The 27,037-nt window shown below is 41.9% G+C and overlaps 1 protein-coding gene across 5 annotated transcripts in view; it reads right to left on the reverse strand.

The window, feature by feature from the left end:
• The window catches only part of epha3 (eph receptor A3), a 128,986-nt gene that overhangs the window by 10,668 nt on the left and 91,281 nt on the right, over positions 1-27,037 (reverse strand). For all 5 annotated transcript variants that reach the window (XM_071504008.1, XM_071504259.1, XM_071504168.1 and 2 more), the window contains 10 exons: positions 24,948-25,072; positions 18,632-18,794; positions 17,845-17,950; positions 17,302-17,366; positions 15,955-16,080; positions 12,439-12,624; positions 9,018-9,079; positions 6,260-6,469; positions 3,742-3,891; positions 2,913-3,106 (listed from right to left, as the gene is read on the reverse strand). In XM_071504008.1, coding sequence (XP_071360109.1) covers positions 2,913-3,106; positions 3,742-3,891; positions 6,260-6,469; positions 9,018-9,079; positions 12,439-12,624; positions 15,955-16,080; positions 17,302-17,366; positions 17,845-17,950; positions 18,632-18,794; positions 24,948-25,072 — 1,387 coding nt within the window. The remainder of the gene's footprint in view (positions 1-2,912; positions 3,107-3,741; positions 3,892-6,259; positions 6,470-9,017; positions 9,080-12,438; positions 12,625-15,954; positions 16,081-17,301; positions 17,367-17,844; positions 17,951-18,631; positions 18,795-24,947; positions 25,073-27,037) is intronic.

Raw genomic sequence — 27,037 nt, forward strand, 5'->3', positions numbered from 1 at the left:
CATTTGCTGCAAAACAATTTGGGACAAAAATTTTGATCCTAACTTTTAGGCTGTCGGGATACGGATGTTCAGATTTTTTTTGCAGGATTATTGATCCTCTTCTCTTCTGTACTCCTTCCCTTCTTTTATTTCTCTGATCTCCTCTCCCGCTTCATCCTCTGCTTTCTTTTCCTTTCTCCTGTCTCCTCTGAGAAGTAAACTGCAAATGACCTTGTCCCCCCCCCCCACCCATCATTTTCTTTGTTTCTTTGTTGTTACATTTTCAGCAACATCTCACAGCAGCTCAGGAGATAAGATGATTGGAGAGGAAACAGAGAAACAGAGGGATGTGACGGAGGGGAAAATAAAGAGAAAAGAAAGCATCTGTCTGACGGCAGAAGGAGGTTTCAAAACCCCTCCTGGACTTAAGATGGTATAGCGTCGCAGAAAAGACCTGCTTGAACAGAAGGAGGTAGAAGTACACCGGAGAGAGAGTAAAGTCTACCCCCCTTCTCGTTTTCATTTCCCTTCCCTTCTTTTGCTCAATCTTTCATTCTTTTGACCTCTAAATAACCAGGGCTGTGTTGTCTCTAGTTTTAGAGCTCTCAAGGGAGGATCGAGGTGAATGAGGAGTCGAGCAGGAGCAGATTCATGTGGGTAGGACAGTGTGGGAGGAATTCACCTCTCACTGTGTTGCTGGGACAATTCCCAGGATGCCCCTAGGAGAGGTTAGACCGATGTAAAGCACCAATGTTAGCCCCTTTGACTGAAATTTTGATGCTTGGTCACGAGGTTTCTTCTGCTTCTCCTAGACGTGATGAATACAATGTAGTTTTAGTCAATACTACTCAGGTGGTCTGCTTGATTTATAATTCTACCAAGAGTTTCACTGTAGAGTTTTAGTGGTGTTCAAAGGTGTTTCAGACTTTGTGTGATGTGTGCTTCATTTGAATATAAAACACACAGAACATTGGTATTTGGCTAATTTAATTCAACTGTACTTCAGTGCACTGTATCTGCAGGGTTCGGTGTCTACCTTGGGTCCCCCACCCAGTTTTACTATGCTGCCCAACTTACCCAGTTGATGTTTCCCTATTTGGCGCCTTTTTATATCCTCATAGCTCTGCATAAATATCCGTGTTCTTCAGTACCCTGAGCTGGCTTCCATTCACCAACAGAAACCTTGATTCCATTCCCAGTTCCAACCTTACCCTACAGGCCAAGATACATAGATCTCAGCTCAGTTCCATGTGCAGCCATGGCCCTGGGCCCCCATCCCTGTTAGTTTCTCCCAAGCATTTTAACAGTGAGCCGGTTAGCTCTTGTTACAGCTCCAACCTCATTTCCAGCACGGTCCTAACTACAGACAATGAACCAAAGCCCCTTATTCTCTGGACAGAGTTTATATGGAGTAATATAATAAACTTGATTTGTTGTTACATGTTCACAGAGGCTTGTCATTATTCATTTTATCTTGCATGGAGAGAAAAGTTAATTATGTAAGAAGCCCAAACCAGCCAAATCTGTAGCAGTTCATTATTGACCACTGCACAATAATGTTGGTTGACATGTATTTAGAATGAGCACTAGGCCTTGTTGTATTTTAGCACTGCAGTTGCCACCACTGCTGTGCTTTGTTGAACACAAACGAAGAGACTTTTTCAGTCTGAAAACAGGATGACCTGTGATCTCATATGTTTTAGACACCCTGTAAAGCCAATGGGATAGACAGTGGCCTCCAACCCTGACTTGACTCCTGTTGGCCCCATAATTTGTCCCTGGTGGCCAACCTTAGCCCAAAGACTCCACTCCCTCTTCATCAACATGCAGGGACACTAAACTCTGACCAGGTCCCACCCCCAAAGTCTCTAGATGCTCTACTCCAATCCCAGGCTTTGGTCTAGGCTTTGTGGAGGAGGGGGTGCTCCATTAGCCAGCCAGGACAGCCCTGAGACAAACGAGGTGTGTGGAGCTGAGTGCAGCTGCTCCCGCTGTGCAACTGCCGCCACCACACACACACACACGCAGCTACACACATGCACACATCGTTCTCATAAATCACCACAGCCGCCTCCGTCAGCCAGCCTGTGCTCGCCCAGTGTTAAAAGCCAATCAGGAAAATTACATGCAAACTCCAAGGGACCTATTTTCACTATCTTAAGAAATCATTAGTCAATGTTATGAGCTTTGACGTCTCCATAATACCATGACTGTCTGCTGCAGAACCAGCGCCTGTCCCCCTCCCTGCCCAGAACTGACAACAGTACATGGGCTGCCCTGGTTCCCTGTGGCCCCATGGTAGATAACGGTGGTCCCAACAAAGGACAGAAGTGTAAAGGAGGGAAAAAGGGAGGGAAAAAAGTTAACAAAAAAGCAGGGGGGAATATGTCATTAGACTGCACGAGAAAGATAAACATTCATTGCAATTGTTTAAGGTAAGTAGAAGGGTAGGAGGGTGGTGATAAGTGGAGCTAATTTTCACATAACACCCTGCAAACACAGGCAACAGGAAGGCAATGTTTATGTCGCGCTCCTGTGCTGCCTGGTTCCAAAAACAAACAGGTGTGCACCAAGGGAGAAAGAAATGTAAATCTAATATCCTTTTTCTGTGTCCCTTTGTTTTTTTATTGTCCATTACATTAATAATGGGTGCTCCATTTCTGGAAATTAAAACTGCAACAGTGATTACTATCCCAGTGCATTATGATGACAGAGCAGAAAGTGCTATGACCTGCAGTAACACTGTGGGTGAAAGGTGTAATAATGCAAACTATCCCTAGTACTGGAGGCAGGTGTCTGTTAGTCAGGTACATGGAAGCCCAAGCAGAGAAAGGCAGCCAGGAAAACAGTAAGGACGGCTGTATCATTTCTGCAATCGATCACCAATGCCAGAGGGCAAAACAAATAAAAGCTACAGTATGAGAAAGGCTTACCTGGATGTGGTGTTGGCTGTGATTTTGAGGCTACCGGGGTTGCGGATGAGTTTATCCAGGATGCTGACTATCTGTTCAAATTTAGGTCGGTTGTTCCTCTCCTTCTGCCAACAGTCCAACATGAGCTGGTAGAGGGTAGCTGGGCAATCCATGGGCGGGGGGAGGCGGTAACCCTCATCTACAGCTTTTATTACCTTGATGCATTAAGGGAAATACATGATTGGAGAAATGACAGATGAGATATTCAGAATCAAAACAACACCCAATTTACTCTATATAACAGTAATTACAGTTTTTTTTCATCAGCTTTTTACATATAAAGAAGTTTTCCTCTGGAAGTGTCATTAATGTCAATTATTATGCCCTTAGTGCTGCATTACACATACCAGTAGTTGATCTGTTAAGATACTGCATTTTTGGAACAGGTTGTGCTGGGTGTGTTGCATGGACCCTATTTAAAAACATAGCTTACCCTTCATTGAAATGTATGGGATCCTAATAAATAAAAGAATTGAAGCTTCAAAGAACCAGTTCTGAATGCATAAAGTTCACCAAGTCTTTTTAGATCCACTCAAATCCACTCACAGCAAATAACACTACTTCTTTAACCTTAACTGTTTCCCTTGTATGTGCCAAAAGTCCATTTCCATGACTCTGAACCTAAACTAAACAGCTCATCTAAAGCAGTGGGAGTTGCTGGTGCCTTTACTTACTTCCTAAGAATGAAACTTGTCAAATGTGCCAAGCTGGCAGCACTGTTGCAGTGGTGGGTGCGCCACACAGACATCCCTACTAAAGGAAGTTAACTTGGTTACTTGGCAGTACTTACATCCTGATTGGACATCTCCCAGTATGGCCGTTCCCCATATGACATCACTTCCCAAAGCACAATGCCATAACTCCATGCATCACTGGCTGATGTAAACTTCCTGTAGGCAATGGCCTCTGGCGCTGTCCACCGAATAGGGATCTTACCTCCCTAAGAGACAGAAAGTAAGAGAAAAATGAATCAGACATTCAGTTAGTTAGTCAATCGGTTAATTAACAAATCAATATTCTTGACAGTGGCTGATCAGGTTAACTTTTGTAGACGAAGACCTCACATATCCCCAGAAACAAAAACTCTCAGCACACTGGCTGACAAACTGCAAGTGTATACTGCATGATGCGTATATGTAACATTGGGTGTAGCTGTCTTCCAGCGAAATGGAATATAAAGGCACATGTTCATGTCACGTGTCCTGAAAGATTCAGTGAAATGTGCGAGCTGTCCTGAAACCTGTTAACTCTTAGGGGCTTTGTGGTTTGGACTGAGCGCGGTGATCTTAACCTCAGATCCAGAACTGAAACAGTTATCTGAAGGATTATTGTTATTATTTCCAGTGTGGTGTGGAGGACACGCAGTGAAAGTTTCTTCATGTTGCCTAAAGGAGCTGCTGAGCCTCACAGAAGTGTTTGTTGAGTTTGACTTCCAGTTGAAAACTTTGGTGTGTCATTCATTAATTTTCTTTCCCACACTGTCAAGTATAAACATTCCAACAAAAATATATGGCAAGGAAATGTTTTTTTTTATTTATTCTATTTTGGATTTGAAAATAGTCATATATAGAAAAACTGAACCTTATTGTAACAAAAATATTAGTCATGCTCATTGTTAATAAAAAACTATTGATATCATCCTTAAAGAAACAAAAGAAAATCCAACCGTGATCAAACATTTCCTGCATAACCTCTCACTGTACCGTCGGCTGCATTTGTCATTCTAGCAGAGGAGCAGGACAAGTGAAGAAAATGGAGCTGAGGAAAGGAGGCTGATGGCAGCCAAAGCTAACAGAGACATTGGCCAAGTCACTCAGCTCTCGCCTGGTGCTGTGCAGTCACACACATGCATATAAGCCCACTGCCTGTCCCCTAACACCCATACTATGCCCGCCTGCTCCACTAAGAGGTTCAAGTGTAAGATGTGCGAACACAGCTCACACAGGGGACACACGTGCACATAAACATACAGAAGTGAAAACTCTTTTGCCTGAAAAGTAAGTGAGAATCTGCTATCATGTGTCAGTTACTGTAACACGCCAGCGTTTATTATTCTGTCTTATTATTTTGGATTATGTATTTCTGGGAGAAAGGCAAAAGGCCCACTCACTGTTTATTTGGCAAGCAATTCTCAGCTAGCAAATTATACTGTGTTTGAAGGGGCTGCACGCATGGTCTAGACCACAGTGTCCTATGATGAAAATGACCACACACACACACACACACACAAACATGCTGTAGAAAGCACATATGAGTGGCGTTGCATGTCTGCTGGTTGTGTTTCATTTTGTGACATGAACATCATAAAGTAGCCAAAAAAAGAGATAATTATGAGACAATTTTACGTATTTTCATTAAAGATCTCTTTAAACTGCATGTCGACTGTCACCGTACATTATCTCACATCACTAGCTCAGAATCTCTGAGGCACTTTTGTTCTTAAGGTTTCCTCATCTATTGTTATCTCTAGAGCCTCAAAATGCAATTTGGAAACTCTCAGCATTGGTTTGGATGTTGACGTGGTGGATGGGTCAACAAAGCACCTGACAGCACAAACACACACACACACACACACACACACACACACACACACACACACACACACACACACACACACACACACACACACACACACACACACACACACACACACACACACACACAACCTCTTATTGATGTAATGCATTTCTTCAGGGAACTAAGTGCTTGGATTGGTCCTCTCCACAACCTCCCAGTTGGTGTATGTTGTTGTTTCTGTGCAGTGATCCAGGGAGGCAAAGTTCTGTGGATTCATGTTTGATTTATCACAACTCTTACTTTTGTATACAACTTGTGTGTGTGTGTGTGTGTGTGTGAGAGAGAGAGAGAGAGGAGACAATGGAAGTGAAATGTGCTGTCCATTTTTGTCCACATTATATGAAATCACTATGCATAATGAGAAATAAAACTGGTTGGTTTTTCTGATTTTTGCTGGTGAGAAAAACAACTTACTCTGATTTAAACAGGAAACAGATGATGCCGTAGTCACTTTCAGTGCTACAGTAAAGGGAAAAGTCAAGTATTTTGTACTGTTAGTGCCTTGGTGTTGCTGCCTGTTGGTGCCTCCTGATCTTTATTTCCTCCCGTGAAACTTTGTGTTTTTGTTACTGCCTCTCATCCCCTGGTTCCTCACTGGGGAACGTAACAGTGCCATATTCTGTTTTTGCTAGCAGGGACATTCTCTTTCTCTGCGATCCCAAGTTCTTTGCCAAACATATTTGTTCATGCTGTCGTTTTTGTCCTCAGTGTGTGTTTGTGCGCCAGCTCACCCTGGTGGTGTAAGCAGCCTCCGGGTCGTCCTCCAGCACTCGGGACAGGCCGAAGTCTGACACTTTACACACCAAGTTGCTGTTGACCAGGATGTTTCGAGCTGCCAGGTCTCGGTGAACGTAGCCCATGTCTGACAGGTACTTCATGCCCGAGGCGATGCCACGGAGCATGCCCACCAGCTGGATTCCTGTAAACTGGGCGTCATGTTTCTACAAGAAAGGAGAGGAGGGAAAGATGAAATGAGGGAAGACAAGCACTGGAAATGCCAGACTTTTTAATGTACAGTGTATTCTATAGAACACAAAGGGAGTCTAACCTTTCTCACTATTTGCATAAAATGAAACCTTTCTACATTAGTGTCCACAGCATTTTCATTAACCTTTAAAAACCACCTTTGACATTCTGCACCTCATCTTCAGCTCAACTGTGAAATCCCAAAGAGAGACACAGTAATGTATGGAAATTAGGATCAGGCCAATATATAACTGAAGTGGTCTTTCTTTTACAATGAGCACAGCTGTTCCTATCCACTGCTCATAATATATTTCATTACATATTTCTTGTATAATGGTCAACGTGATGACCAATGAAAGCCCTTTATCTTGAGTTTAATGACCTGATTTCTGTGACATTTTGTTTGGATTCTTCACAAATATCTCTGAATTCATATGTCTTTACTATAATTTTAGGTTTTAGAGTCTCTGAGTTTTTCAATGTTACTGCTCTCTGACAAGTATATATGTTTTTAGGGGATACACAGAATGCTGAAAGAGATTAAATGACTACATATAACAAACAATACATTCAGTAGATTAAAACTGTTATACATTTACATTTACATTTAGTCATTTAGCAGACGCTTTTATCCAAAGCGACTTACAGAAAGGGGAACAATCAAGGTTAAGTGCGATAAGAAGTGTTAGCGCAGCAATAAGTGCTAGTGACGATTCTTTAAGTGTAGATTTGCTATGTAGTGCTAGGAGAGAAGGTGCTCTCTGAAGAGCTGGGTCTTCAGGAGTCTTTTAAAGGTAGAGAGGGACGCCCCTGCTCTGGTAGGAAGTGGTAGTGCGTTCCACCAACGGGGGACAACGTGAGAGAAGAAGTTATGTTCAAAGGTATAAAGTATGGCATTGGCATTACTTTTCTGAAAGCCACATCCGGTGAAAACTTGCAATGCACTGCAAGTCGATATTGATCTTTCTGTGTATCCCTGTATCAAATTGTTGATAAATCTGTTTATGATGCAAATCCTCATTTCCAAGACCTCATTTCCATTATCCGCTGTATTTTGATAGCTCTACAAAATGTTTGCAAAGTGTTAGATGGTGCAACATTCAAACACAGACTGGATGAGATATAAACATAAAACACTTTTTTTCCCGTTTGCATTGGCGAGCAGGAGTGTTTACACTGGTGTACACTGGCAAGTGTTTATGAGTATGAGCCTATATGATCTGTGATGCTCTGCTGATGTCTGGACGGGGAAGAAATCTAAACAGAGGAGACATGAGGAGAGCAGAAGCTTAGGATGATTATAAACGTGTTCCTGTCTATATCTACTGTGGGTGTAGTGGTCTTTGCTCAGGCACTAGGCATTTTCACTCCATTACTGTTCACACGTTGCATCATTTGCAAGATGATTGTAAGATGAGTGGAACCTGGATCACCCCAACTCTAATTTTTTGGAATTGCTTGGAAAATTTCTTTCCAAGCAATTAGTGGGCAGACCACCTGGCTGAGACACTTCAAAGCTTTGCAGATTTCTGAACACAGACATAAGCTACAATGCATATGCTATGAATTTGCTCCAGTGTGTTTGCATGTATGACACATTTTCAATGATAAAGTGCAGGCCTCTGGGAAAATGTCAGGAAACAAGAGCTACTCCTCCTGTATATGTCTGGATGCTGTGCAGACACGAAGAAGGGGGCTAAAACAGTCATCAGTACACATACTTTCATGCCAATGTTGCGGCTTGGCTGTTGCGTTGCTTTGGCTAATTTCAGTGAGGTAGGTCTTTTCCTCTTTAAGAGACAGAGGCATAGGAAGAATCAAATTCACTCCTGGCTGGGAGAGGACTGGGGATACAGTTCATAAAATGTTATAATTTGATAAGCCCTGTATGGAGAGCAGAGCTGAAACAGTCAGAAGCAGCCAGTCTAAGGTACTGAAATCTACTGAATAGTCTTAATGTGAAGGATTTGTTATAATTATTACTATATATTATGTTTGGCCACATCTGCTACTTGACAGGATCCAGAGTTATGTAGCTTTATTTGATGATGTTCAGAGACGGCATTTAAATTTATTAAATCTACATTCATCAGTACAGCTATTTTATTCCTGCTCTCCTACTCCAAGTCTCTTACTCCATGTTTTCACAGACTACTGCACCTTCATGATAAATAGTTGGACTTTTCAGAGTTTTAACAGCTATTTGAAGCAAATGTCACCGTTGAACATTTGACAAATGAAACTTTTATTGACAGATGACATTTTTAAAATGACAAAGCAAAGATTTACTGTACTGCTCTCCGGAGAGAGTGACCTGACGTGGTGTGATGTTTGAACTCAGCACTGGACTGAGCGTTGTACAGGTGCAAGACATTTTCTTCACCACACTGGTGTGTGTGTGTTCCTCAATCCTCAGCTAGCCATCAAGTATGTGCTCTTCCAGCTGCCTCAGGGTGTGTACTTCTATAATGCATTGCAATCCACTCTCACAAGTGTGTGTGCATCGTATGTGTTGTTACATACTCTCAGGAAGCTGTCCAGGGATCCATTCTCCATGTATTCTGTGACAATCATGACGGGTTTACCTGTAACAGAAAAGATTTGAATTTGTGGTCACATCATATCAGTTGTTTTACTCACAGATGAGTGCAATGACTTCTGTTTGCTGTTCGACACAACCGCTGACCGAACAAAAGACTGTCATGCTCACACATCATACTGAGCTCAGATTTAATCTCTGAAAGTCAGAGGGAGTAAACAGGGAGGGCTGGAACTCGACTTAAAGCAGATATACAAGTTCATGGGCCCTGATAGGGACCAGGTTGAACTTATTCTCTTCTCTGCCTGTCGCACACACACACACACACAGACACACATACTCACGCAGCAGATTGAAATGATCTTAGTCATAGTTTAAGGCCCCAGCAGGTCAGCTGTCAAAGTGTGACATCTTTATTTCTGTGGAAGATCTGGCTGTAAATCAGCGCTGCCTGCTATCATCTGTACCTGATCAGACTGTGGCCAACACAAGGTTTATTACTGGGGAAGAAAAGGAAAAAATATCTCTTTAAGAAACCTTTAAATCAGCCATTGTTAAAAGAACAGCGTCGGTGTCAGGACTTGTTTGTGTCCCAGATGGGTTTGTTCTCCGTGACTCACTCCTGCCTTACCACCAGCCCTATGCTTCTTCTTCGTTTTATTCTGATTAATGTGTCCTCCCATTCCCTCCCTACCTGCCCCAGCCTATACTTTCATTCTCGACGTACCTTTTCTCTATCATCCCCACCTCTCTTTCCCCATCAGCCCATCCGTCCCTTCTCCTTTATTCTGCTTGCATGCACTGTGAACCCTCCCCACATCTGGTGAGGCAGACTTTTTTTTCTTGGGAATGACACGGGCTGAGTGGAGAGGGTGATGGAATCGCTTGTTAAAAGAAACAAGTCTATTACTCTCATTGGAAAAAAAATTAACTTTCTATAAACAACGATGGGAGTTAGCTGACTCAATATCTTTGATGAAAGCCAATCTGTTGTGAATTACAATTCAAAATGTCCTCATGAGTCAATCAGACCCCCCCCCCCCCATTTGACAAATGGGGGGGGGGGGGGGGGGTCTGAAACTATTTGTCCAAGCAAACAGCTTCAAGTAAATATTGTAATGTTGTCAGACAATTACAGTAAAAATCCCCACATCACTTAAACCCAGTCACAGATCCAGTTGGCTGTGATGGATCGCTCCGTTTACCAGCGGACGGCTTTTATGGTCATGGACGGAAACTCCCACACACAGTCCTCCCTGCTGTCCTCTGTCCACTTCCCTTCCCTCTTTCTCTCTATTCCCAACATTGGCAGCAATGATAAAGGCCCCCAAGCCCCTTTATTCTGTGAATGCAAGTGTGGATGTGTGTGTGTGGGTGTGAGAGAAAAGAGTACATGCCTATTTGTGTGTGTGTATGTGTGTGTGTGTGAGTGTGTATGCTCACAAATATGCAGCCTGTGGATCAGCCAAAAGCAGCAGCAAGGTAAATGGGGTGTGAAAGTCTCAGGATTATTAAGAATTAACAGGAGCAGCTTAATAAATCACCCTACAGCAGTGTGTGTGTGTGTGTGTGTGTGTGTGTGTGTGAGTGAGCATATCAAATGGTGCTCCTAAAACTATGTCCTGCACCCATACTGCTGTAACTCACGCACATGTGTTCAGGGTATCCCTCCAAATGTCATGTACACACACACACACACACACACACACACACACACACACACACCAACACACACACACAATACTGAATACTGAACTCCCCCTATTAGTCTAAAAGCAGCGGTCCTGTGTTACTGCAGCGTTTCTCACCGGCTGGACATTAATAGGAAGAGCGGTGTAAGATGTATTAGACAAACAGACAAACAGTCTTGTGGATGAAGGATTACACACACATACAAACAGCTCTTTCACTTTTAAGATGTACTGTGTTCAAGGCTGAATAACAATAAGCTCGGAGCAAGGCTCAGAATTGTGACTGAATGTGGTTCCTTTAGAAAATCTTTTTATGGGGATTTTTTCTTCTTGTGTCCTTCGCAAAACTTTTGGTTTATTCACCTAAAAAATTTATTTGCTAGTTAAAAGATAACATTTTCTAACGCAAAACCTCTGCTAAAGAAGACTCAACTACAGACCAGTTCCTACATATTTCTCTGTATTCACTTTCGTCATTCGCCATTACATTACTTTTTTCTGCCTAAAGTCGCATAATGCAAAGTTTCACCTTTGCAACGATGTTTCAATGTTTCCAACCAAGAGGGCAGATAAATGAACTGCACCTTCATAAGTGAAAAAGTGAAAGAAATACTATTAATTAATTAAAACAATACGATTGGAATATCCATCTGCGGACATTTGCACAGCACGCTTTGAAATCTTACTTTGGCAATAGCGTTTGTGATTAAAAGACGTCACGCCAATAAGTCAGTGAATGCAAATTAAAGAGGCAGGAAGCAATTAAGGCTCTGAGATTACACGAGAGGACGGCAGATGAAAAAAAGAACAAATGAGACAAAATAAGAGGAACCAAAAATGGAGGACAATAAAATGAGGGGAAGTTCTCCAGGTATTTTATTCTACTCTTTAGAATAACCATACTGGCAGAACTACTTAACAAGCCTGGTGCCGCAGGGAGAGATAGAGGCCAGGCCCGTTTCTCTGCGACAAAGTTCAGACTCATTATTTCCCTCTTTTCTGCAGTCACTCCTTTTTAAAGAGGCCTTCTGTGTGCTAATGATAGTCTTATGAAGAGGCCCAGAGGGGAGCGAGTCAGAGATATGGATTTATGGATTTATGCCCGCTTTGGACACAGGCTTTGATCAGAGCACATTGATCTGCAGAGATTTACACCGCTGCAACTCAATAAAACTCCTGTGCTCTTTCACAGAAGTGTCAGCCACTTTAGAGCCATTTGTCAAAAACAATAGCAAATCCGGAATCAGTAAAAAGACTCTGTGGAGATGTCAGATCTGCGATGCAATGCGAATACAAATTATGGCCGCGCTCTGATCGCCGACAGTCCCTGCGAAGTGGACGTCACATGGTACTCAGTTATGTTAATTAAGATTCAAAACTGTAGGGAACAGCTGAATAACAGGTCATCAGTTTGCCAAGCAAGATTACCCATCAGTCATAGCACCTCACTGGAGCACCAAAAACAAAAAGAAAAAGGAGCTTGCAGCTGACATTATCATTACTGATGTGAGTATATGTGATGTAAGCTAAACCAGGTATCCAAGGCGTTTACATTGCCATGGTAACGGACTGAGGAAGTGATCTCTGCACTGGTGCCCCAACTCCCCAACTTTGTAACACATTTTATTTCATAAAATGTTTCATTTACACCTGAATATGAAATATTGCAAAAAATTCAATGCACCTTTAAGTCTTGAGTCATAGATGCACTTACTGCGTGTCACCACCCCCTCCAGCCTGATGATGTTGGGATGGTCAAATTGTCCCATGATTGACGCCTCAGCGAGGAAGTCCCGCCTCTGTTTGTCTGTGTATCCTCCTTTAAGAGTCTTGATGGCCACACAGATCTCCTTCTTACTGGGCAGCCTCAGGCGACCACTGCACACCTCGCCGAACTCACCTAAAGACAAAGTACATCAAAATAAAGATAGAATCATGGAAGATGCAACAAAACAGAATGAAGTAGATGTCAGCTCTCTGACTAATGACTAATATCAGAAAATTATAGCTACTCTATCACCATATAGGCCTATGGGTAAGAAATGGTCCAAATGTTCATTCATGTGTAAATCCACAAGAAATGAAGTTCCATATGCTTGAAGGAGAGCTGTTGTGAATAGCTAATATATTAAAATTCATATTTTAACTCTCCATAGAACTTTTTGCTCCTGAATTAATCATTTATGGTTTAACAAGGACCTAACTGAATAGTAGAAAAGCAAATGCTTTAAACTGTAAGGAAAGCCTCTCAACCTGGGTCTTAATTTCATAACTGTGTACATTCTGACTTTGCACTCGTCCAGGTCTGTTGTTGAGATTCATTCAATTCATTTCAATTTTATTTCTATAGCACCAAATCACAATATACATTATTAAGAAAACAAGGACTACAACAAGGCACATTTAGTGTCAAAGTTGAAGCTGCAGATCAAAAGGGATCTTAAAAGTCATTACTTAACCGATAATCAGGAAATGTATTTATTGATGTTGGAAAGAAATCATAATGACACCATGTGTAGTAATAAACTTTGAAATCAATCCACCTGAATCCACTGCGGAAAATAACAACTCCAAACTGAACAGACAGCATAGTGACCTTTCACCTTTCTTTCTTTGTCAAATTAAAACACTGCGTGACTCAACATCCACTCTGGGAGAGATCAATTAGCATTCCTTGCCAGTGAGGGGATGTGTGTGTTTATGTCAGCCCCCACACACATATATGTGTGTGTGTGCGTATGTTCAAAAGGTACGCTTTGCAGGCAGGCTGGCCACTTCAAAGGCAGCCAGCCATGTTACGGCCGGTGAAAAGGATTCGGCTGGACTGTAGAGGATGAGTGGAGTGTGTATAGCTGTGCCTATATGTTTGTGTGTTACTCCATAACGTATATGCATATTGAGAGCGCTCGCGCACGGTGACGTCAGTGCTAAGACATGTGCAGACCTCTCTCTGTCTTGTACAATCATTTCCCATAGCAGCTCTGGATCAGAGAGCACGGGTCAAACCTTGGACGTCAAGCAACGGGATCTGGAAGAACTTAGCCAGAATAATTACAACCAAATCGAAATGCCAAAAGCACGCCTGTCCTTTCCTGCTCTGCTCCGTTCTTCTAGCTCTCAGCAGTGGGCAGACGAGCCAGCGCAACGCAACTTTTTATGTGGTCACTCCGAGAAAGAAGATCTCGGTCTAATAAGGCTTGATTAGGGACGCTCACTCCTTTCCTGTTGCGAGCAGAACTAGGTATCCCGCTTTGATGTTAAAGTCTGACCCATGTAAGCAGAGTGAAGCATGTGTTCTGTCTTTTAACACACAATCACTGATTGGCAAGAAGATCAAAGTCTTGTTAACATGTTTAATGAAGACAGATGGGGATTGAGGCAGGGATGGGGAAAAGAGGTATGTAGCTTATATGTGCTTCATAAAAATCACATTGATGGGTGGTACCCTGCATTCAAGCTGATGGACATTCTGTTTACTTCACAGCTTAAGCTTTAACGCTCACCTCTGGTGTTCAAGTCAAATTTTCTTGTGTTAAAAAAAGATTTAAAGAGCTCGAGCTCTACTCCCTTTCCTGGCTAATCTCTTTCCCATCAGCATCTGTAACTCCTACGGTTTTCTTATTCTTTCCATATACATAAGATAAGACGGAACATACTGGTTTCTAAAATTTGATCAAAGTGTTATTTTAACCACATTAAAAAAGCCAAATTATTTCATTAGCATTAACATGTAACAACAGATTACATTCCAGGAGTGTCAGCAATTAGTGCCATTGCTTCAAGGGAGCTGTAGTTGTTGAATGCTAACAAGATCGTCATCATTTTATCTTAGCTGAAGTGAAAAGGTGTAATTTTTAAAATGAGAGTCAGCACTGGACAATTCTAACAGCTTGCCCCGAGTGGCTCCGATCATCTAACATCTAAAGTTCGTGAAAGCAAGTCAATTATTTAATACTAGTTACTAACCTGCAACACTGTACTAAATATAACCATTCTAGATGCTGTGTGTGTTAGTTCAGGAACATTTCCTTGAAACTTTCCTGGCAGATTTAATGCTGTGTGAAATCATGATGAGGAATTCCCACAGAAAACCACTGTAGTATTGACAGATTCTACAGCGAATAGAAATTGAACACAAATACTCCATATGAGAAGTGGACAACACTGACTTGTCCATATCTGATTTCTAATAAAAAAGTCAATATCTACCCATGTATCGCTCCTCCCCTATAGAGATAAATATGCTTTGTCTCTGATATATACTATGAAATATGCATTGTGGAGTGTAGTGTAGTCCAGTGCGGAGTCAGGTATTAAACTCTCAGGCCGTCCTGACAGCTTTACAGAGTGGAGAGCTGGTGGGACTCTGGAGACCGGCCTGCTGTTATGCGCTGTGTGCTTTACTCTCCATCTATTCTGCCTGCACTCGACATGAATCACAATGCTTTACCCGGCCGTCTGCACTCCAGCTCAACTTATCAGGGAGTGCATGAGGAGAGAGGAGGAGAGAGGAGGAGAGGAGAGCAGAGACTGCTGCAATCATTAGACTTAGTTTAGGATTGGAGCATCAGGCAAAAAAAAAAAAAAAAGGTAAGAAAGAAAATGAAAGGAGGAAAGAGGAAAGTGAGAAATGAACTTCTCATTTCACCATCTCTCCCTCCATTATAGAGGAGGACTGGAAAGAAGGGGCTTCCAGCTGGGGCATTAAATGCTTTCTCTTTCCCAGCTGTGCAGTATATGGCACTCACTTAAACTAGCCTGCTGCTATGAAAATTAGGATATATAGAAGCACTACATGCACGTCATTTTTTCTGTGAGTGCTTCTGCACTTGGTGTGTCTTTGTCATTTAAATAGAGCAAGAGTAAAAAAGTAAAGGGAAGGCTCTGAGGTGAGAGGGGGACAGAGGAGTTCACAGAAAGGAAGAAATCACTTACTTCTCTTAATTTTCTTTCCATTTTCTTTTTTGAGCCAATGTATTATAATTTATGTCCCTTTTTTATAGTTCATTGCTAAAACTTCAGATGATTCAGTGAGAATTCAGAATATACAATTAAGTTCAATGCATTCAAACTGACTGGCAGAAACTTATTTCCACTTATTTTCCTCTTCGTCTTGTCAATGTCATGAATTAAATACAGTGAATTTGACATTTTGCTTTCCTGGAATGGTCTACATGGTGTCTGTGCATGCAGCAAAGTCTGGTTAGAGACTTCCTTTGTTCAATCTCACCTGCTCCCACCACTTTATCAATGGCGATACAGGAGGCATCCAGCTCTTTGGCAAACTCATGCACAGCTTGGCTCGGGTCCTCGTACGTGTGGGGGTCCACGTAGGTCCTGATACCGGGCAGACGCACTGCAGCAGCAGAGAGCAGGTTCAATTAATGACCGTTTAAAGACTCTGTCTGAGTGAGTTCTGGTGAACAGGAACAGGTCAGGATGAGCTTTCACCAGGAGGCAGTGAAACAGTAAATTGAGTGTTAGAATAACAGTGGCTCTCAGATGCTGCTAAGTGGAACAATATGGCATGTCTCCACGTAAAACTGTTTTTATGTGTTCAAGTAAATCTCGCGCACACAGTCATTAACATGCAGATGATTTGTGATACAAACACATACAGTAACTAATAACGAATGACTTGTGTAAGTCAGACTGAACCTGAGGATTAACTTGAGAATGCATCAATGCACAAAAGGAAGACTTGTGCTTCATGACCTATATGTTCAGGAGGAAGAATCACAGTCACCAAAAGCTGTTTTAATGTATAGATGGGCTGGCGAGTATTGTTTTAAGACAGATTTGAAAAAAGTGAGCCTGTTTTTTTTTTTAAAATAAAGTTGCATTTTATTGCTCACTGTGGGGTCTTTTTTTATGCTCTGCATCTGACCCATCCTAACATCCAGATTCTGTTCAGCTGAATTTTGGGGCCAATGCCTAGGGTCAAGGTTAAAGATATGAGTATTCCTGATAAATAACACATCATATATGAATAAAGCAGAACAAGGAAATTGAGAAGGAACCCTTCTTTAAACCTGTTGTTATGTTGTGTTGGCCCATCAGGCGATAAGCTGTCACCTTGGCTCTTTCACACACTGGTTCAAGTGTTCACAGAAAGTTTTAACTCTATATAATCACATGGGTGAGGCTTTTTCATCACTCGTCAAAAATGTATCAATGGAAAGGCCTTTTCTCTGGAGTAAACCCTATAATTAGGGATCGTTTAAAGCTTCATTCTCAGTCCTTTCTGTAGCCGGCTACAGGAACAGTCTGAACTTGTTCCCTCTCTGAATTAAGCCTCCGGGATTGGTTTGCAAATGGACCGAGAAACCTCCTTCTCAATATGGTCTCGGTCCGATTACTGTCTTCTCATATGACCAAATGAACCGAAGTAAAGGGGAAACCACTTCAAGCATGGAAGTATCTGCTCTTAAACAACCACCACTGGTGTAGTGGTGTGAAAATGCTCCGAGAAAGACGTCCCCCCCAAATGTAACCATCACACTACTGATAATGTAACTACCTCTACCTGTATTAGCCAAGTGATTAGTAAAGAGCAGAAACAGAGTGCAGTACTTACAGTGGCCGTTGCCAAAGTGCAGTCGTTTCTCATCAGGATGTTTGGATCTGCTGCGGCAACAAAACCTGCCAATCCAAACAGAGAAAGGTCAGAAATAGTGCCACATCTTACAATAAGATGTGGCTGAGCCTGGAAGCTAGCGAGAACTGTGTGTGTGTGTGTGTGTGTGTGTGTGTGTGTGTGTGTGTGTGTGTGTGTGTGTGTGTGTGTATGAGTGTAATCCCAGCTCTTATAAGCCAAGAGAGGATCAGTAAGTTTTATAATGAGCCATGGATTTATACTCTCTCTGAACAGTACCGACTGCCAACTTCAGCCACACACAGCAGCATGCGCGCAGACACACACACACACACACATTTCTTAGCTTCCTCCTATGAATGTAGTCACACACCTAAATACAACCGTTACATTGTGTTTTAGAGGAACGACAGACATGACATACTGTATAGAGGAAAAATGGGGGAAACAGGTAAATGGTTTGCTAGAGGGCAAAAGGATTGCTGTGATTGGAGGAGAATCACGTCAAGTGAGTGGTGGACAGACCTGCCAATCAGGACGTAGAGCAGCACAGTGAGCAGGATGATGGCCACGGCGGAGGAGATGGCGATCAGAACAACCTGGCTGCTCTCACTGGAGATAGAGAAGGCTGCTGAAAGATGGAGAGCAAAAAGTAATGAGCAAAAAAATATTATAATATATCATATAAAATTTATCAACATATCAGTTACCATCCAATCCAATTTCACCATCTACGGTATATCATCCAAATGTTAATTTAATGCAACATTCAGTTCAGTTCCATTAAGAGCACATGAAAGTTGTATTTCTAAGGACGCACCAACAAAATACATTTGAAATTAATATGCTAATAGGCTTCCACAGCCTTTATCTCACACTACAGTAATAAGTAAACAACTGAATATTACAATACAAAACTCTAAGAAGGTATTTATAAATGCCCTTAATAGCATTTCATTAAAAAAGGGCACATGAGCGGTTAATTAATTTCTCTTTGCAACAAAGTTCAAATACCAGAACTGTTGTAAAGGTTTTGTTATGTTGCCTCCAAGGCTGATATTTTGTACCAATAAATTCCCAGATATTTAATTATGGTCAGTTTCATGGAAAAATGTTCCCTGAGACTATTGTTGCCAGGGTAGAAAATTGTAACTTTAGACCACTGGACACAAAGACTCTTTGAAAAATGCACAATTTCCAATCATAATCTCACTATTTGTTATCAGCTATTTTATCAGGCCTTGTGCCTAATCGTCAAACCCAACATATCAGCAGGTAATGAATGGCTGTGAAGCTTCTGCTCTCAGCTTACAGTCAGGGCTGGTCTCAAACTGGAAGCTGGGGCTGCTGGCTCCGTATCCAGCAGCGGTGCGAGCTCTGATCTGCAGCAGGTAGGCAGTGTTGGGCTTCAAACCATTCAGAGTCACATTACAACCCCGAGCACGGAGGATGGTGTAGCTGGTCTCCTGCTCCTCCTGTAAGACAAGAAGGACAGAGGAAAAGAAAGAAGGATGAAATATTTGTGAGACAGCTGGCACGGCCTGAGAAAAAAAAACAAACAAGCTACAATTTAGTCCGGGTTGAAACAATTAATGAGTACAACATACATTATACAAAAGGTGCAATACAACACAGTATACATGTGTATGCACATTTTCAGACACACACACACACACACACACACACACACACACACACACACACACACACACACACACACACACACACACACACACACAAACATCCCAGACAGTTTGGCAGCTTTCTTCCCAATCTGATGAATTATGCCCTTTATATTTTATGACTTCTCTCCTACTGATCTCCACTGATAAAACAACAGGAGGATTTACACACCAGGTCTGCATTTGGCACATTGTTTCCAGATGTGGAAGGGAAGGAAAAGAGATGGAGAAAAGATGAGAGGGCCGCAGGTAGACGCAGAAGAGAAAAGACAGAAAGTAGCCCTTTGAATTTGCTTCCGTGCGGTGACATTTTCACAGGTAGAATAATCGGAGGAGCCAGTTCTGTAATGTCAGAAGTTTTAAACATTTTTTTGTGTATATGCTCCACAGTCGTTAGGTGTTGGCATCGAGAGAGAGACACATTTTACAGATTGAACAAGAACCAAATGAAAAAGATTATTAAATATTTACTCTTAATAATGATAGCGATATTAAGAGTGATTAAAATGCATTTTTCAATACTACTTTGACATCTGCTTTTTTAACAGAGATGACATGAAATCAATACAACATTAAGGCAACATTACATTACAGCAGGCAGTCTGTCCCCGCCAGGGAGACACATAGGACACGAGGCAGCGTGAAACATAATGTAGCACCAGTACGAGAACACTCAAGCTAAACACAAAAAATAAAATAAAATAAACAAATAAAAAATAAAAGGTGGTGACACTATTATTGTGGAAGCTTTTCAAACTAAATGAGACTGATTGGCATGAAAATCTGCAGGAGGGCAAAACAGACCATTTAGGAAGGCTAAATTATGGCTTTAACAAAAATGGTTGTCAACAAATGTCACATTTCTCTGTCTGTGCCTCGTAACCACTTTGAATTGTCCAGGGTGAAAATTGCTGAGGCCGTCGATGCCCTCGACAGGCCTGCAATCATATCATTACTATGCTCAACGCTATGAAGCAAAGTGTTAAAGGGGAGAAAAATAGGACAAAGCTGATCTTAAATCTTAATGACAACCTATGGGGGTTGACTTCAACAATCCTAAAAATGAGCTACATGTTTTGCAACACAGCCAAGCTCATAAAAATCATTCAAGGCCAAACCATGTCCAGGTAGAGTCAAATCCTCACTTTATAGACCCAGTTATTAACAGGCACAAATGCTCACACATACACACACGCACAAGCAGCATCCAAAAGAAACTTCACGCCCATTAATGGAGTGGATCAGAGTTTTATGGTGCACAAAGCTTTTTAAACTGCTATGTGTGGGAGGAGGTAACCGATACACCAGACCTGCACTGAGACAACTCTTCATCGCAGCTATAAATCTACTCGCAGCTTGTCATCGGTCAGCGCTTGGGACGGCACGTGATCCCCTGAAAATCATACACAGGTGTGGCACAAGCACCTTTGTGTGCGTGTGTGTGTGTGTGAGAGAGATACAGAGATACAGAGAAGGACACTCAGGTCAGACACCTCTCCTCTATGCATACTGCAGCCAAACAAGTCGTGTGATTGTGGACTTTCCACTTGTGTGTGTGTGTGTGTGTATGTGTGTGTGTATGTCACCAGAATGGCCTCTGTGCTGCGTTCTGCTTTGATAGTGTAAACAAAGCTGCAGCAAATTATAGCTTGTGTAACACACACATAGACACACACACGGTCATAAATGCAAACGCGTACAGGCCCAAAAACAGGAGATGTACAGCAGGAGTCTTGTAAATGGTGTTTCAGCCTTCCAGCATTCCTTCCATCTAAGACTAAATAAACAGCCCAAATTAAAGTGGATTTGAAGCTCTATCTCTGCTCTTAAGATTATGGTGATAAAACATGCAAAAACAATCAGCAAAGTGTATTCCCACAAATTCTATTTTCACAAAGTGCACTTGGAAATGCCTTATCGGCTGCAGAGCACCCTATAGCCGGTTAAAGTGACAGACCATACAGTTCGTCTGGGATTTCCAAAAATGAAACACCTCTTCTCTTCTGGGAAGCTCTCTGGTTGGGAATTCCCAAGAATATCCCCAAACATTCCTTAAGAATTCCCATATATAGGACACATGGGAAGCGCAGAGCCTGGACACTTGTAGACAGTCTCGGGCCTTTGGTTTCATGATTGTGAGACATGGTGGTATGTGCTGGTGGAAAGAGCTGTGTGGGCAAAGCCAGAGGCAACAGACTGGTTAGGTGGATTTGATTAAAAATAATGAGCTACCGGGGTTTTTCTGGCACGTCCCATGCCGGCTACTAATATCACAAACCTCTTCAAAGTTTACAGTAGCACAACTTTATTTGAGATCTGCAGAATTTCAGCTCACCACTTTCATCCATCAGCCTCCGGAGAAAAGATTCTGTTATTTCTTAGGTGGTTTATTCGACAATTAGCCTAAATGTTGAATTTGCTGACTATGCTTGTTATATTTGTGTAATGAAAAAGCAGAGATGCCTGCCTAACAAGGCTGCATGAAAATAAAAATCGTTCAACTACTGAATTATTAAAACAAACAAGTAATATATTACGACTGACTTCGTTTTACATCAGGCCTTGCAGTATCCATGCAGAGAACAGATCTGCAGGGGTTTAGTGTCTCTACAGAGAGCTTAATTTGACATACTTTACTGTACATCCCTCCATATAAGTCACTATTATGTTTAAAATATTCCTACAATAACTTACATTTCTCTTTCATCATCTCTGTATATATATAAATATATCTCACTCAACAATGAGCTTATGATATCATCATCTGGGATCAGTATAATGTTATTAAGACTGTCAGCGAATCAGTTCCAAGCACTTCTCCTTTTTAATTTGTTACAAATCTGGTGATGTGATCATTCCTGTCGTAAAGCAGTTTATTTCATGCGCTGTTCTGTGGCAAATTAACCAGCTTCCTACTTTCAATGAAAACTTAAAAAGGTTTTCAGTGTTTAAAGCACTCTAAGTAATATTAACTATCTTGGAAACAATAGATGCCATATATTACTGAGACTTATTTATGATTCTGGCTTGTGAATGCTTCGGCGGCTCAGGCATTGTCTGTGGGCTCCAATAACTCGTAACATTAAGAGATGATCTACTGAAATGATCTATTGGGTACACATGGGCGAGTTTGAGGTCTATGTTTTCATCAGCTGGCAGGAAACTAAGCATGAAAAGTTCAATCTGCATGTAGGATTTATTGTGAGACAAAGAATGTTTTTGTTCTGCATCATGTTAGAGCTCATAGCAGAAAAACCACTTGTTGATTTATATTTTGCTAATGAAATATTTCAACTTTTAAAATGGCTCTAAAGCGTTTTGCCTCTCCTGCTTCTTGCACAAAACAGAGCTGTAACTGAATGACTTCCCTCGTCAGCCACTCACTGTTAGTCCACTGAGTTTTCCATCTACTACAAATATAGGAAGTACTTTGATTTAAGCGATAATGTGTGGTTGTTGGCAAAACGTTCACTTCTCTACTATAAGAGAAACTGGAGTCATGGGTAAATTGCTATTGGATTACATGATGATGTACACTGTGTATGTCTGTTTTAAACTTGTGTAAATACAGACAGAGAAAACCACAAACAGAAAAGCAGAGAGTCTGTCTGATGCTGCAGATCTGAACATCTTCTTCTTCTCGCTAAAAGCTCTCTCTTTTAATCTCTGTCCGTCTGTTTTTGTGTTCTGTTTCTCCATCCTGTTTATGTGTGTATGCAATTATGTCTGCGTGTGTATGTGTGAGCCTCTTTCTGTCTCATAAGTGAGTCATGGTGTGGTCTTGGTGTGGGTACTTTGTGCTCCAACTCTTGTCCTCCTACGGCCTTGATCCTTGGCATGCTAGAGGTCGTCAGCGTCCCTCTGCCTGCCACACCAAGAGGCCTCTGTCCTGGGTTGTTATGGGGGTCTCCCCTGGTTGTCCCAGTTTATTCTTCTGCATGGAAGAGCCCTTTGTCTGGGGTTTGAAATGCCTGGGTATGTATGGCTGCTGTGGAGAATCTTCTGGGAACTCGGTTTGTGCATGTGTGTGTGTGTGTGTGTGTGTGTGTGTGTGTGTGTCCCTGTGGTGTCTCAGTAATTCCTGAGAGACAATGTGATTAACGGGGATCAGTGCAAATGCCCAGAGAGTTTGTCACAGAGACTCTTCCTTAGAGTCCCCCCTTTTACATTCTTCCCTGTCTTCTTTGTATGAATATGCATTTGTAATGAGTGAGCATGTGTGTGCGTCTGGAAAAACCACAGTTGAGAATTAGACCTGCAGTGAGCTCTGACCCAGTATCAGTCATTAACTTTTCCTCTCGCTGTTTTCAGGCCTTGTTTTAACATCTTAGGTAAGGATGGCTGAGCAGGGAACAGAGTTTAGAGAGGAAGCAGCTTCTGTCGGCCTACTAATCAAGAGATTAGGGGCCACTGTTGGCATTCAAGCAAACTGTGATCTGGGATGCGCACACATACACACACACACACGCACACACACACACGCACACACACGCACACACACACACACACACACACACACACACTGAATCTGCCAGAGTGATTAAACTTGCATCCACGGTTAATTTCACCATCAAATGTCAGCCATAGCACAGCACTAGCGCTGAAAGCCAGTGTAATTCGTTCTGCACTAATTTCCCTCACAGAGGAATGAGCGACCCCACAGACGCATTTACTGTCTGCCATAAAACTTGTCTCCATTAAGGATTGCAGGGGAGAGGAGGACAGGATGAGAGATGGAAAGGGGAGATGAGAGGTAAAAATAAGGGGAGGGAGGTGAGGAGCAGGGGGCAGAGGAATGGACACAGAAAGACAAACAAGAGGAAAAGAAGAGAGGATGGAGGTAAAGAACTAGAGGAGATAAGAGGAGTCGTGAGAATAGGAGATGAAATTAGAGAAGGGAGGAGCGGACAGAAAACATGAGAATGTTTTTGGCTTGTTATGGTTGGAGATCCTGGACAACATTGGGCTCATGTTTGCACAGGCTGTTTTGCACTTTTGTATCACGTACAAACAAACAGACAGACAAGCAAAAAAAAAAAAAAAATGATGTGAGGCTTTTGAAACAGGATATTTCAAATTGCAGGTAAGACTTTGTATTCAACTAGTTTAATTTAATATCATCCCTGTATAAGTAGGCATTTTTAAGTGTGAGAAACCACTTCCTCTATCTACTATGTTTTAATTCAAACCTCAAACTTTCCACTGTGTGTAAGAGGAACATGATTTAAAAATCAAATCCAATCAAAATTATGTGCATTAATATGATTTTTTTTGCAGTGCGACTTTTGGCTTCAAACACATTACAACACATGGAGAACAAAAGCAATACATTAGTTCATCATTTCAAAAGTTTGCTTTTTCTATAATTTTTTATGTATTTACTTTTATTTATTTATTTATTTATTTTTGCAAAGAGTCAGATGAAAAAAATTAAATCATGTGTCGTAGCCAACAGGAAGTCAGCGTGCTCAGCTAGAGGAAGCTGTGGATGTGCACGCTCTCAACCGGCTCAGCTGGAGAAGGACTCTAGTGAGCGTGCTCTAAGGGCCCAAAAATGCAAGGAAGCCCGCAGAGATTTTTTCATCTTATGTGCCCAGTGAGCAGCTTTCACAGGAATGAACAGGGCACCATCTTTGAACACGGTATTTATTTCTCCTTAATACATCCATGGATGATGCAACTCGCCCGGCTCTGTCCAAATATAACTAAATCCATCCAATAGCAACTCTAACACTCACTAATTAACACATTATAAGTGGTTATGTGCTGGTTGTAGCCTTATATTCACCAGATATAATGGTCTTCCAATCAAACTGTCGGCAAAGATGGTGAATATGAGTATTTTCCAAAATGTTGAACAATTCCTTTAAGAAGTGCAGTTTATGATGGTGCCATGCTCAAAGGCACATATGGTAAAGCTTTAACAGTGATATAATCTGCACCAACCTTTTCATAGTATTTGATCTCATAGTCCAGGATAATGCCGTTGGGTCTTTCTGGTTCCTGCCAGGACAGTGAGACACTGTTTCGAGACGTCTTCTCCTTTCTGATCACTGTTACCGGAGAGGGAGCTGGACGGGAGACATAGACACACACAATGAAAGAGAAAAAGAGAGAGGGTGAGCTCCTTCATATTGAGGTTCAGTGGAAGTTCAGTCCCCAGTGTTGCATCCTGGCAATTGTCTATGGTTCCTGTTAGCCTAATTCAGTTTGCTGGAGCCCAGTGGGGCCACATTAAAGGCAGTAGCCCAGGGTTGCTGGTTGGAATGAGACAATGTACACTAATGCAAACACTGGCTTGTGCCTGTACACACACACACACACACACACAGGCCTAAAACACATATAATACTCACACAGTCAGAGACATCTGCATTTAACTGCTGTCAGAGAAATACAGCAAAAAGTGCTGAGACCAGCGGATTCAGCTCTAATTCATCTAAACAAAACTTCATTCATCCTGCTATTTAAATTAAACTGCCATGAGTCAATCCAGTGGTTTTATATGGTTTTATAATGTTGGATGTGGCAGCAGATAACTGTATCAGCTGTAGTAACACTGCTGCCTCCACACTCTCCATCTTCTCCCTGTTATATACTATTACTAACATTCATCCACGTCTTCACAGATTAAAGCTAACCAAACCTAAGTACTCACATTTTCTTCTAACATCGACTTACATCAACAAATACCCATCTGGCTCCACCTGATTACTTGTGATATATCTCAAGTAAGTGTTAAGTGAAAGGTTTGAAATGTCTGATTCTAAAAATGCTGTCTGCTTGGTCTTTACAAAGAGAAAGTCTCTGATGTAAAACATAATGATGCAGAAGAAATACAGGAACATAGACTAGTTACTGTGAGCAGCAATAACCGCCACTGCTGAACAGACAGAAAAGCCTGCCAGTTTAAATTTGAGAAGCCATCTCTGGGAAGAATCCCTCGCCAATTTCATCAAAATAAAGAAAAACAAGGCTGTGTGTGGTTACCACGTTAAGTCGTCTCTGGAGCTGGTGAGAATATGAAACTCCCCTTCAATCATTTATTAGGTTTCACACAAAAACATTACATTAGTTCCTGCTTATATTGCTTAAGAGTTCACTGGTTTGCCCTTTTACCCAAGTGCCTATTGTTCCACTGCATTTTGAGAAAGTGCCGTATTTTCGATTTGAAAGCCTTTAAACCGTCTCTTTCCCTTTCTCTCTCTGCTTGTCCCCATCCCTTTCGGTTTGGTGCTTTCTCCCTCGCCAATCTTCCTCGCCAATCCTTCATCCATGCATCGTCTAGCCTCGGGGAGTTCACATGGTCCCAATCTAGTAATTCAGCACATCCCTCCCTCTATCAAGCCCTGCACCCCTCCCTCATTCTCCCTCTCGCTCTCTCTCTTCACTCTTTTTCTCATTTCCCTTTTTTACTGCTCTCTAATTGCCAGGCAGCTCCGGGGCCAGCCCGGCATCTGAGGCATCGACTTTTAATTTTATTAGACCACAGGAAAAAACATGTTTGTCTTTGAAATGTTCGAGCCTTTCTTGATTGTGATTATATGGCTGCATCGTGCATCTGTGTGTGTGTGTGTTTGTGTCTCTTTGTGCGTACACTCGTGTGTATTTCCGCGGGAAGTTATTTTTTCTCCTGTAATGAATCCAGATGGGGAGAATCTGTTTCTATACCCCCTGCTCCTCCTCTCCTCCTCTCCCTCTGGTTCTTATAGCCGGGTGAGGCTATGCTTTTTATTGGCTCTGTGGTTTATGGTGGTAATGATTTACTGTGTCTGGGCTGCTAGGAGGCAGCTTCAAGTTCCTCTCCTCCTCCCTTTCCCTCTTCTTGCCTCTCTCTCTCTCTCTCTCTCTCTCTCTCTGCATGTCTATTGCCAGGCACTTAATTTTCTGTCACTCTCTCTTTCTGTCTGTGGTGTAAAACTGATACAGCGTACCAGGCCCATAATGGCCTTAAAAAGTGGCCTTCAGCATCATTCACCTGTGATGTCAGGGACATGATACAGCTGTTGCAACACATCTATTTATTCAGCTCAACC

Source organism: Trachinotus anak, unplaced genomic scaffold, assembly GCF_046630095.1.
Source record: "Trachinotus anak isolate AG129_WGS33_773 ecotype Australia unplaced genomic scaffold, CSIRO_AGI_Tana_v1 ptg000001l, whole genome shotgun sequence".
NCBI lineage: Eukaryota > Metazoa > Chordata > Actinopteri > Carangiformes > Carangidae > Trachinotus > Trachinotus anak.